The following is a 12,553-nucleotide window of genomic DNA, read 5'->3' on the forward strand; positions in this document are numbered from 1 at the left end:
CTTTGCTTTTCTTAAATTATAATTATGGAAACTTGAACATGTACAAAAGTAAAGAGACTATAATGATGCCAAAGTGTCTTTGCAATTTGTGTTCTCTGGGAAGTAGACTCTGAGATGGAGATTTCAAGTGATTTATTGAGGAGTGCTTTTCAACACACGTGGAAGAGAAAGAACAGAAGTAGGCAGAGGGAGAAACAGCTGAGGTGCAGTCCCAACAAAGCCTTCAGCAGCCACATGGGGAGCTCTGGAACCGCAATAGCCCTTGAGACTTGTCCCAAGTTACAGGGAGTATGGAGGCCTTTACACCCCTACACTGATCAGTCCATTGATGTGGGCTGCCCCCAGGAGACATGACCTTTAGTAAGGCAGGTTTCTTCACCTGAGACAATCCCCAAAAAGGGCTGACAGCTGAAGACCATCTTCTGCTGCACTTCCAGCAGCTTGGAGAGTAAGTGGTTCATTCCTGAGACATCTGTGTGTCATCACAGTATCATCCACAGTGCAAGCTTTAACAGGGATCAACTCATGGATGATCTTTTTTTCAGCTGTACCTCTACATACACGCACACACACACAAGCGTACCCATTATTTTGGTTTTTGGGTTTTTGTGGGTTTTTTTGAAATTGAGTCCCACTGTGTCGCCCAGGGTGGAGTACTGTGGCACGATCTCGGCTCACTGCACCCTCTGTCTCCTGGGTTCAAGCGATTCTCCTGCCTCAAATTTTTGTATTTTTAGTAGAGATGGGGTTTCACTATGTTGGCCAGGCTGGTCTCAAACTCCTGACCTCTGCTGAGCCACCTGCCTTGGCCTCCCAAAGTGCTGGGATTATAGGCGTGAGTGAGCCACTGTGCCTGGCCAATAGCTACTAAATTTTAAAATTATTTTTTTCCTGTTAACAAAAGTAATCATATTCCTTGTAAAATGTTATAAAGATACAGAAATGAATTATGTAAGAAGTAAAGTCCTTTGGCACTCCACCTCCAAGGACAACTACTGTTTTACATTCATTATACTGTTCCCATTGAGAACATTTGAAATATAGAAATAACATAATCATGGTGAGAGAGAAAGGGCAGGTCTTTAATTTTCCTTTACCACCTTGGAATGTAAATAAATGGTTCCAAGTGAGAGAAGTCTCTAGATCTCTTCCGAATTTTCTTCTTTAAGATTGATATCTAGTTATCCTTTACTCAAACGGTTCAGGAGCACTGAGAGATCCAGGGAGAAAAATCTTCCAACTCAAGGCATTCCAGGCCTTGAGACCTCTTGCCTATTTGTCCAAATTCTGCTAACTTCTTTCCCTTGCGTCCTGTGTCCCAGTGATGTAACCTTCTAACACGCTCTCTGACCTCTTTGTCCTTTGTAGTTGCTTTCTCTCTGTGTCTGCAACACCCTTCTTATTTCATCTTCATCTCCTTAATTTCCCGCATTTTTCACAACTCATTTCTACTTTAGAAAGCCTATCCTCTCAGGGACTGGATTAGGAGATTCTTCTCAGTGTTCCCATTTTGTGTGGTGTTTAACTCTTGCACGGTATTAATCACACTAAAATCGTACTTATGTACTTGAAGTGAATTGTTCTGTACTAAATGATGAGCAACCTGAAGATAGGAGTTATGCCTTTAAATGCATACCTAGCAGAATGGCAGCTTAAAGAGCTCTGTGGCCTCACTCCCCATGAAACAACTGTAACTGGTGAAGCACTTTAAAAACAACCATTTAAAGTTTATTGAAACTGCCCAAAGGTTATACAGCAAATGAAGAACTGTTTATTCAAGAAAATCTACTACATCTTGGTAAGAACAGCAATAGTTAGTCAGTGGTACTCTCAAGTACCATGCCTCACATGCCACTCATGCCTCACATGACTTGCTGCTTCTACCACCTTGCCCACCTTGAGGAAAGTTCCACACAGGTGGGTATGGCCAAGAAGATGGGGCTCCTTCTTCCCCCAAATCCCAGTAGAGGACTGTGAGCATTTTGGTCACAACCATTTAACCAGTCTTTAAGAAATTCCAAACTTTCCCTCATCTTCCTGTCTTCTGAGCCCTTCAAACTCTTCCAGCCTCTGCTCATTACTCCTGTGCTCATTACTCTATGAAAGGAAAATAAATCTCAGAACCACAAAATCACTAAACCAAGGGAAAACTCAAGCTGAGAACAATGTCTTATTTAGGAATAAAACTTCTAAATGAAGTTGTCCTGCCTAATCGGACCAAACCAATGTATATCTTACACATATTGATTGATGTCTCATGTCTCCTTAAAATGTACAAAAGCAACCCAATCACCTTCAGCACATGTCTTCAGGACCTCCTGAGGCTGTGTCACCAGTGTGTCCTTAACCTTGGCAAAATAAACTTTCTAAATTGATTGAGATTTGTTCTAGATACCTTTTGGTTTACAGTTTGAAAGCCACTTCCACATCTTTGTAGCAATGCCTCAATCCTGGTACCAGTTTTCTGTGTTAGTCCACTCGTGTGTTGCTATAAAGAAGTACCTGAGGCTTGGTAATTTATAAAGAAAAGAGGTTTAATTGGCTCATGGTTCTGCAGCCTGTATAGGAAGCATGGCACCAGCATCTGCTTGGCTTCTAGTGAGGCCTCAGGAGCTTCCAGTTATGGCAGAAGGTGAAGGGGGAGCCAGCACATCTCATGGTGAGAGAGGGAGCAAGAGAGAGAAAGAGGACGTCCCAGACTCTTTTAAACAACCAGATCTTGTGTGAACTAACTGAACAAGAACTCACTTACCACCAAGGGGATGGTGCTAAACCATTCATGAGGAATCCACCTCCATGATCCAATCACCTCCCACCAGGCCCTACCTCCAACATTGGGAATCACATTTTATCATGAGATTTGGAGGGGACAAACATCCAAACCATATTGTGTATCTCCCTGGAGGGACAAGCTGCCAGCATTTCTACCCGCTCTCATGTTCTGTTGCAAAGGCTAAATTCCAGATGAGTGTGGCCTGGAGAATGGAAAGACTGGGGACTCCCTTCCTCCTTTCAGACTGCATTCACAGAGCAGTGGCTGTATCCCAGGTGTAGCAGACTGAGAGTAGTGGAGCCCCAGTTGCCCTTATTGCAGCTCACATATAGGGTGCGAGTTCCATGCTAGGACAGGCAAGCTGAGAAGAATGAATGGAAGCTACTTCCCCCTTGCAGAGCCTTGCTCATAAAGCAGGAGAGTCAGCCAGGCGTGGTGGCTCACGCCTGTAATCCCAGCACTTTGGGAGGCCGAGGTGGGCGGATCACTTGAAGTCAGGAGTTCAAGACCAGCCTGGCCAACATGGTGAAACCCCCGTCTCTACTAAAAACACAAAAAGTTAGCCGGGCATGGTGGCGTGTGCCTGTAATCCCAGCTACTTGGGAGGCTGAGGCAGGACAATCACTTGAATCCGGGAGGTGGAGGTTGCAGTGAGCCAAGATCGTGCCACTGCACTCCAGCCTGGGGAGCAAGAGCGAAACTCCGTCTCAAAAAAAAAAAAAAAAAAAAAAAAATGCAGGAGAGTTACTCTGAGAGAAGAAAGTGACTGTCCCCATCCTCAGCTCTGGCTGGAGCAGTGGCTCAGAGATTTTGCTCAGGGGGAGAAACATCCATAAGAAAAGAAAATTCTGAAGCTCTTCCCAGAAGAAATTAGTTTATTTGGAATGGAGTAGGGGAAAACTTGAACCTAAAGGTGCTCTTGAAAACAATGGATATTTTGGTTGTAAGCAATTAAGAGGAGGCTAGTACCTTCTAAAAGCAACAAGCTAAACTGCAGACCACTAGTTTACCAGAGAAAGCTAGGGAAGAAATGGCTAAGAAGAGCCTTCCTGGGATCAGAGTAAACCTCAATTTTGAACTCAAAAACTACCTCTGCAAAGGAGCCTAAATTTAATCGGATTAGACAATGGAGTAATTTATTCCCCCAGGGCATTGTCAAAAACAACAGAGCAATCAGCTAGCAATTAGTGGACTCTAACAGCTGGGTGGATACTAAAAGGCAGACAGTTTGACAGAGAGATGGGGAAAGACAAAGATTACTGGTAAAACCACTATCATCCCAGGGTGAAGGGTCTAAGGAAGGTCAAGGCTGCAGTCTCTGAGGAGCAACATCAGAAGCTTCACACTGAGCTGGGGAACTGGACTTCACTAAAATACTCCAGTCAAGTCAGTAAACAAATAAATAAGTAAACAAAATCAATAAGCTTCAGAACGGGAAGCAATCAATACCCAGATTTATATAATAAATTGTCTAAAGTATCAAATCTTTAATAAAAAATGCATGAGATATGAAAAGAAACAGGAAAATTTGATCCATACACAGGAAAAAAAGGATGCAAGAGAAATTACATAACAGAGAGCTCGATGGCTGACTTTTTAATAAAGACTTTAGAGCAGTCATTAAAAGTATATTCAAAGAATCAAAGGAAACTCTGCGTAAAGATGTAAAGGAATGTATGGTGACAATAATTCATCAAATACAGAACACAAATAGCTAGAAATTATTTTTAAAAGAGCCAAATAGAAATTCTAGAGCTAAAAAGTAAAATAACAAATAAAAACATCACTTCATTGAGCACCTACTGTGTATCAAGTACTTATAGGTGCTGATGGTAAATTAGTGAACAAACACACACCCATTCTCCCAGGTTTATCTTTAACAGTATGGGAAGTCTTAGCCTGGGAAATGAAGTAAGAGGGAAAGAAATAAAAGTGATAAGGATTGGAAAAGAAAAAGCAAACTATTATTACTACTGTTATTCACAACTGCAGATATCATCTATATAGAAAGCCTAAAAGAATCAATAGAAAAATTATTATAAGAGTTTAAACAAGGGGACTGGATACTAAATAAATATATATAATTCAATTGCATTTTTATATATTGGAATCAAGCAGTTAGAAAATGTAAGGCAAAGATACTAAATACAATAGCCACACAAAAACATAAGACATATAAGAAAAATCTAACAAAAGAAAAGTAAAAAGTTCAGGGAGAAAAATTATGAAACTTCAGTAAAGATGCTACAGGTGACTTAAAGAAATGTTTGTGGATATAAATAATACAATAAAGATATTATTTTGGCCAGGCGCAGTGACTCATGCCTGTAATCCCACCACTTTGGGAGGCAGAAGCGGGTGGATCATTTGAGGTCAGGAGTTTGAGACTAGCCTGACCAACATGGTGAAACCTCAATCTCTACCAAAACTACAAAATTAGCTGGGTATGGTGGCACATGCCTGTGATCCCAGCTACTTGGGAGGCTGAGGTAGGAGAATCACTTGAACCCTGGAGGTGGAGGTTGCAGTGAGCTGAGATCGCGCCATTGCACTCCAGCCTGGGCAACAAGAATGAAACTCCATCTCAAAAAAAAAAAAAAAAAAAAAGATGTTATTCCTTCCCAAATTGACTTACAGATTTAATGTAATTCAATTGAAATCCCAATGGCGCTATCAGAGAAATTTGACAAGTCAAATTTAAATGAAAAAGTGAAAATTCAAGAATAGTCAAGATACTCTGTAGTAATTAGAGTGTGGTGTTAGAGAAGTGAAATCTAAATGGAGCCTTGAAAGTAGATAACAACCCTAGGAGTAGACTGAAGCTGGAGCCGGCACTGAAGGGTCTCTTCCTGTGCCAGGCTTAACCACTTCAGTTTTAGAGGCTGGGAGGTTGAGGGATTTGTGGCCCGGGGGGCCCAAGTGTTTGGGTTGAGGGTAGTAAGGAGGCTTAGAGTGGTAACTGTTATACTAACAGTAATGTAAATACTGCACTATGGTTTGGTATTTTAATAACAGGTACAAAGCCATACAGTTGTGTACTGGTTGCAATTAGCCATGCAACTTGACATATAACAGAAGTGAATTTTGGGAAAGGATGGACTATTCAATAACAGATGCTGGAAAATTATACATATGGAAAATACATATACATACATATGGTTATACATATGGAAAAAAGTAAAATAGGATCCTTACACCATACATAGAAATAAATTTTTAGATGGATGACAGTAAATTAAAAGTGAAAGGTAATACTTTCAGAGTTTCTGAATAAAATTGCAGCAGACATGTTGGCAGTCTGTTCTGGTCTGAATGTCTCCCAAAATCAATGTGTTGAAACTTAATTAACAATGTGATAGCATTAAGAGGTAGGGCCTTAGCGGGTAATTAAGTCATGAGGACTCATGAATGGGATTAGTGATTTTATAAAAGGGCTGGAGGGAACTAGCTAGGCCTCTTTTGTCCTTCTGCTATTATGCCATGTGAGGACACAACAACAAAGTGCCATCTTGAAAGCAGAGAGCAGCCGTCACCAGGCACGGAATCTGCCAGCACCTTGATCTTAGATTTCCCAGCCTCCCAGAACTGTGAGAAATAAATTCCTGTTGTTTGTAAGCTACCTATTCTATGGTATTTTGTTATAGCAGCAGAAATGAGCTAATACATGGTCCAACAAAGACGTGTGCACCTCTTCCAGCGATTGAAACTACTGTTGGGGAGAGGTTGCCTAATTAGTGATGACGTTTCTCAGCCACCTTTGCACCTGAATGGGTCCATGTGACTGAGTTCTGGCCAATGGAATGTGGACTGAAATGGTGTATGACAGTGCTTCTCAAATTATCTGTTGTAATGAACCATTTCCCAAATGGTTCCCCCAATCTATCATGGGGGAAATAATGCATTCTGGCTCACTGCAACCTCCGCCTCCCGGGTTCAAGTGGTTCTCCTGCCCCAGCCTCCCAAGTAGCTGGGATTACAGGCGCGCGCCACTACGCCTAGCTAATTTTTGTGTTTTTATTAGAGACAGGGTTTCACTATGTTGGTCAGGCTGGTCTCGAACTCTTGACCTGGTGATCCACCCACCTCAGCCTCCCAAAGTGCTGGGATTACAGGCGTGAGCCACTGCGCCCAGCCAGTTGCAATACCATTTTCATAAAACTCAAAAGCAACCACAACTAAAAAATATACCGTTTAAATATACATACATATGTGATAAAATATATACATGAGAAAGAGAAACAAAATTCAAGGTAGTTATTTATTTATTTTTTGAGATTCGGTCTCACTCCATAGCCCAGGATGGAGTGCAGTGGCACGATCCGATCTCGGCTCACCACTGCAACCTCTGTCTCCTGTAACCACCATCTCTTCCAGGCTCAATTGATCCTCCCACCTCAGCCTCCCGAGTAGCTGGGACTACAGGTGTGCACCACCATGCCCGGCTAATTTTCACCGTGTTTCCCAGGCTGGTCTCCAACTCTTGGGCTTAAGCGATCCTCTTGCTTTTGTCTCCCAAAGTGTTGGGATTTCAGGCGTGAGCCACCGTGCCCAACCAGTAGTTGTGATTAAAGTAGGGTACAGTCAGAGGAATAGGTCAGAGGAGGAAATCGCAGATTGATGTGAAGGCGTTGGTAATGTTCTGGTTCCTACACAGGTGAAAGGTGTACAGGTGTTTAACTGCTATGCTTTTTATCTCACACATCGCATAAATTTTTCTGTGACATAAAATATTACATAACATTTAAAAAACAGGTCAAGAGGGCAGGGTGCAGTGGCTCACGCCTGTAATCCCAACACTTTGGGAGGCCGAGGGGAGCGGATCACCTGAGGTTAGCAGTTCGAGACCAGCCTGGCCAACATGGTGAAACCCTGTCTCTACTAAAAATACAAACAAAACAAAACAAAACAAAATCCGGTTGTAGTGGTGCATGCCTGTAATCCCAGTTACTCGGGAGGCTGAGGCAGGAGAATCGCTTGAACTCGGGAGGCGGAGGTTGCAGTGAGCCGAGACCGCGCCACTGCACTCCGGCCTGGGCAACAAGAGCGAAACTCCGTCTCAAAACAAAAAACAAACAAATCCAAAAAACAAACAAACAAAAACAGGTCAAGGATCAGAAAAGTAAAGTGAGTTGACACTCCATTTACACACAGAAAGCCCAATGTTTTTCTATTATATCAGGATACCTCTTCTAAAGAATGATAGCATACCTTTCAATCAGAGAAATGGTCTAAAGTTCAAAATGTTACTCCATAGCTAGCTCCTGGAGGAAGGAAGCTAGGTGGCAGCGTGTACACAAAAAGGCAATTCATCCAAATAATAATATAACAAGTAGGTATTTTCTGCTAAGTACTATGTAGCACAGGGGTGAATGCGTGGCAGGGCAGGAGGAGGGCTGTTTACAAGAGAGTATGAAATGCAGCTCTTCTTTTCAAGAGTGGTTGCAGAATACCAGGGCTACAAAGAGAGGGCCGCACATTAAGCATCGTATTATGTGGGTACAGAGTATTAGGGTTCTCGATGACCAGAAGGAGAATGAGTGCAGTTTGTTTCCTAGCAAGCCTTCTTTAGCTTCTCTTCCCAAGTGGGAGTGGGGTTGGGGTTGGGACTGTTCTTTCCTAGCTCAAAAGTTCACTTATGTCACACTAGGGTCAGTTTAAAGGAGAGTGCTAGTAAGGGTAAAGTCAAGTTACATAACCTAGCGGAAAATGAACACCTAAAACCGCTCGAGAGCAAACACAACACTTTAGACGTAAACCTCTTCCAAAGAAGGGTGGATCTTAGCACTCTGGGTGAAAGCGATCTCAGCCAGTAAAACATCAGAACGCTTTCACGCACGCGCAGTAAGCACAGGCCCGGTGGCAAGAGCCCGGATAAAGGCGGAGCTAAAGGTGCCGGATAATGCGTCACGGAGCGCGTGTGCGCACGCCGTAGGGGGCGGGCCGTTCGGGCTTGGTTTCCTGGGCGACCACCGCTGGCTAGTCCGTTAGAGGCGTGCGGGCTTCGGAGGCGTGCGGGCTTCGGAGGCGTGCGGGCTTCGGAGGCGTGCGGGCTTCGGAGGCGTGCGGGCTTCGGAGGCGTGCGGGCTTCGGAGGCGTGCGGGCTTCGGAGGCGTGCGGGCTTCGGAGGCGTGCGGGCTTCGGGTGCCATGGGGACTCCTCCCGGCCTGCAGACCGACTGCGAGGCGCTGCTCAGCCGCTTCCAGGAGACGGACAGTGTACGCTTCGAGGACTTCACGGAGCTCTGGAGAAACATGAAGTTCGGGACTATCTTCTGGTGGGTGTTTCTTGTCCACCACCCGCCTCTCCCTGCCCGCAGGTGGTGTAGAAAGTTGCCTCCTTCCCGGCGATATTGCACTTGCGAAGGGCTGAGAAGAGCGGCAGTCACCGAAGGTTGCCTCCATCACTCCTGGACCTTCCCCTGTGCTCAGGCAACGCGCTTTCCCTGCTCTATTTCATTGTGCCCTGATGGTTGTTGCGGCCTCCTCCCAAATATGCGTCTCTGCCTGGCCTCCCTTCTAAACTCCTCTCTCCCATCTCCACCCTGACCCAGGCCACTATCATTTGCCCTTCCCCAGTCTTGTTCTAGGACCTCATGTTTAAAAACACACAAGCAAAGACAAAACCCTTCAAGATTGAATTAATTTTTCCTACAACAACCAAAGTTGTCTTTTTTTTTTTTTTTTTTTTGAGACGGAGTCTCCTTTTGTCGCCCAGGCTGGAGTACAATGGCGCGTTCTCGGCTCAGTGCAACCCTTCGCCTCTCAGGTTCAAGTGATTCTCCTGCCTCAACCTCCGGAGTAGCTGGGATTACAGGTGCCCGGCACCACGCCCGGTTAATTTTTTGTATTTTTAGTAGAGACGGGGTTTTACTATGTTGGCCAGACTGGCCTCGAACTCCTGACCTCGTGATCCGTCCGCCTCGGCCTCCCAAAGCGCTGGGATTACAGGAGTGAGCCACCGCGCCCGGCCCAAAAGTTGTTTTTCAAAAGTGCAAATTTTATTATGTCACTCCCCGACTTATTACTCTGTAGTGGTGCCCATTGCCTTTGGGATAACGCTTGAATTCTCTGACTTGCGAAGACCATTCCTCACTGGCCTTTGCCTATCTCTCCAGCTTCGCCTGCCAGTCCCCTCCATGCACTCATTTTCTTGCTCCAGCAGCTGCTTTTTTTTTTTTTTTTTTTTTTTTTTTGGGCCCTCTACAGGCTTTTCCTAATCCTGGAGTTTCCACCGCAACTCTCTTGTTTTGTCCACCTTATTCTTCACTCAGGGTTAAGCTCAAATGACTTCCTCGGGGAAAGTCTTTTTTGCTCTTCTAGACTGAGTACGCTGTTCATGTTTTTTCCCCCCATAGCACCCTGTTTTTATTTTATGTCACCGCTTTCCACATTTTGTTGTAATGGTATAGTTGAAAAGGCAGTGTGGGATTGTTAAGGGCATAGGTTATGGAACCCAATTGGCTGCATTTGATTGCAGGGTCCGCTATGACTTGGGGCAAGTTACTTGAGTTTCCATATCTGTAAAATAGAGGCATTGATAAACCTCATAGTAGTTGTGAAGATTAAATGAGCTGATATATCAGAAATACATTCTAAGTGCTCAATAAATGTTCATTATTATTATTATTTTTTCTTGAGACATAGTCTTGCTCTGTCACCCAGGCTGGAGTGTAATGGTGCGATATCCTGTCACTGCAACCTCCACCTCCCGGGTTCGAGAGATTCTCCTGCCTCAGCCTCCCGAGTAGCTGGGACTACGGCTTGTGCCACCAAGCCTGGCTAATTTTTGTATTTTTAGTAGAGACGGGATTTCACCATGTTGGCCAGGCTGGTCAAATGTTCATTATTACTGCCGTTTTAAAAATTTTCCTTTGACTAGACTGACCTCTGTGAGGACAGTGACTGGATGAATCTATTTTTATTACGATAGTACATATAATATTAAAAAGGCGAAATAACTGATTTTCTGAATGAGTTAAACCTTATGATTAAAACTGTTTTTCTGAACAAAATGTAAAAACTCATTTTCTCTCTGTTAGTGTAAGCAAATTAACTTTGTAGTTTTTTAAATTGCAAGGAATGGAGGATGAAGAGCTGTTTGTTGTACAGTTAATAAAAGGAGAGAGACTATTTTTTTGTAAATGGCTACTACATGCCATTTATTTATAGCTTTATTTATTGCGTAAGACAGTTATAAAAAGCAGGTATAATTATCCTTGTTTTATAGATGAGGAAATTAAGGCTTAAAGAGGTTAAGTAATTTCTCCACCATTACAAAGATAGTGGATTGTAGAGCAGATGTTGGAAACTATGTATCTGCCTGTTTCTAAAATCCGTTAATATTCCACTGTACCACTTCTTGGGGGAAAAAATGCATTTAAGGAAAAAGCTAAAAATGTAACATTTACATTTTCTAGTAGGGAGAACCTAAAATGATAAAAGAAGCAGGAATCACTAGAGTGGTGGATTTTCTTGAGAAATTACTTTGGTTACCGTAACTAGAGTAGGCATTTTGTATTCTTTTCCTATATTTATTATTTGAAGACCCAAAATGTCCTACTACCCCCTTCCCTTCCACCCCTGCATTGTAATCAGATATAATAGAGCCCGTGTTTATGGCTGCAGGGCAAATGTCTTTATTGTTTGTTGCTGGTTTTAAAGTAAAAGTTCTACATATTTATATTTGTATAGCGTATTAGTCACTCTCATCAACACTTTGAGACATTTATTTTAGCTAATGTTTTATTTAAAATCTGGCATTTTTTATCTACTAATTTCAGGTCTTACATAGAAACCTATAATATGCACAAATGTGGCTTCATTGTTTTATCCAAAGTGGTAAGAAGACTGTTACATTGACTTTTTTAAGGCCTTGTTTTTTAAAATTTTTTGTTAACTTAGCACAGCAGAACAGTTTCAGATAGTTTATTCATTATGCTGTTTATATCCACAGAAAATATATGTGAACCTCGAAAATTTGAGACAGGTCTCAGTTAATTTAGAAAGGTTATTTTGCCAAGGTTGAGGATGCGCCCGTGACACAGCCTCAGGAAGTCGTGTTGACATGCGCCCAAGGTGGTAAGGGCACAGCTTGGTTTTGTACATTTAGGGAGACATGAGACATCAATCAATATATGCAAGAAGTACGTTGGTTCGGTCTGGAAAGGCGGGACAACTTGAAGCAAAGGCAGGAAGACTGGAAGTGGGGAGGGAGCTTTCAGGTCACAGATTGGTGATACACAAATGCTTGCGTTCTTTTGAGTTTCTGATTAGCTTTTCCAAAGGAGGCAAATCAGATATGCATCTATCTCAGTGAGCAGAGAAGTCACTTTGAATAGAATGGGAGAGGTTTGCCCTAAGCAGTTTCCAGCTTGAGTTTTCCTTAGTGATCTTGGGTGCCCAAGATACTTTCCTTTCATGTACATTTTCTATGTTATTTCATTGATTGATTGCCAGCAAAGCCTTGTTGCTCTCTTGGATGTTTGGACAAAGCTTTTGGTTGTATGCTGGAGTATGCTCTTCTCCGTTCCTCCTCCTTTCTTCTGATGAGCTTGCAGTGCTCTGGACAATTAGGAGTGCGGGTTACTTTGTGCTGTTTCTCTATCTTTTTCACCTCGGCTTCGCAAGGACAGAGGAGATTTAGTGCAAATCCCTGAGAGTATTGGAGAAAATGTTCATTAGGTAAAAAGTAAAGTAGAGGTTCCGCTTCAAAGAGTTTCCTCCCCATCTAATTAAGACTAAATAGTAACTTATCTTAGAAGCAAAATTTGTTCAAAGACCT

The 12,553-nt window shown here is 42.9% G+C and overlaps 1 protein-coding gene across 1 annotated transcript in view; it reads left to right on the forward strand.

The window, feature by feature from the left end:
- The first annotated feature begins 8,634 nt into the window (after positions 1 to 8,634).
- The window catches only part of SNAPC1 (small nuclear RNA activating complex polypeptide 1), a 34,253-nt gene continuing 30,334 nt past the window's right edge, over positions 8,635 to 12,553 (forward strand). The window contains exon 1 of the mRNA XM_055097678.2: positions 8,635 to 9,047. Coding sequence (XP_054953653.1) covers positions 8,920 to 9,047 — 128 coding nt within the window. The 5' untranslated portion in view covers positions 8,635 to 8,919. The remainder of the gene's footprint in view (positions 9,048 to 12,553) is intronic.

Source organism: Pan paniscus, chromosome 15 (assembly GCF_029289425.2).
Source record: "Pan paniscus chromosome 15, NHGRI_mPanPan1-v2.0_pri, whole genome shotgun sequence".
Classification (NCBI taxonomy): Eukaryota; Metazoa; Chordata; class Mammalia; order Primates; family Hominidae; genus Pan; species Pan paniscus.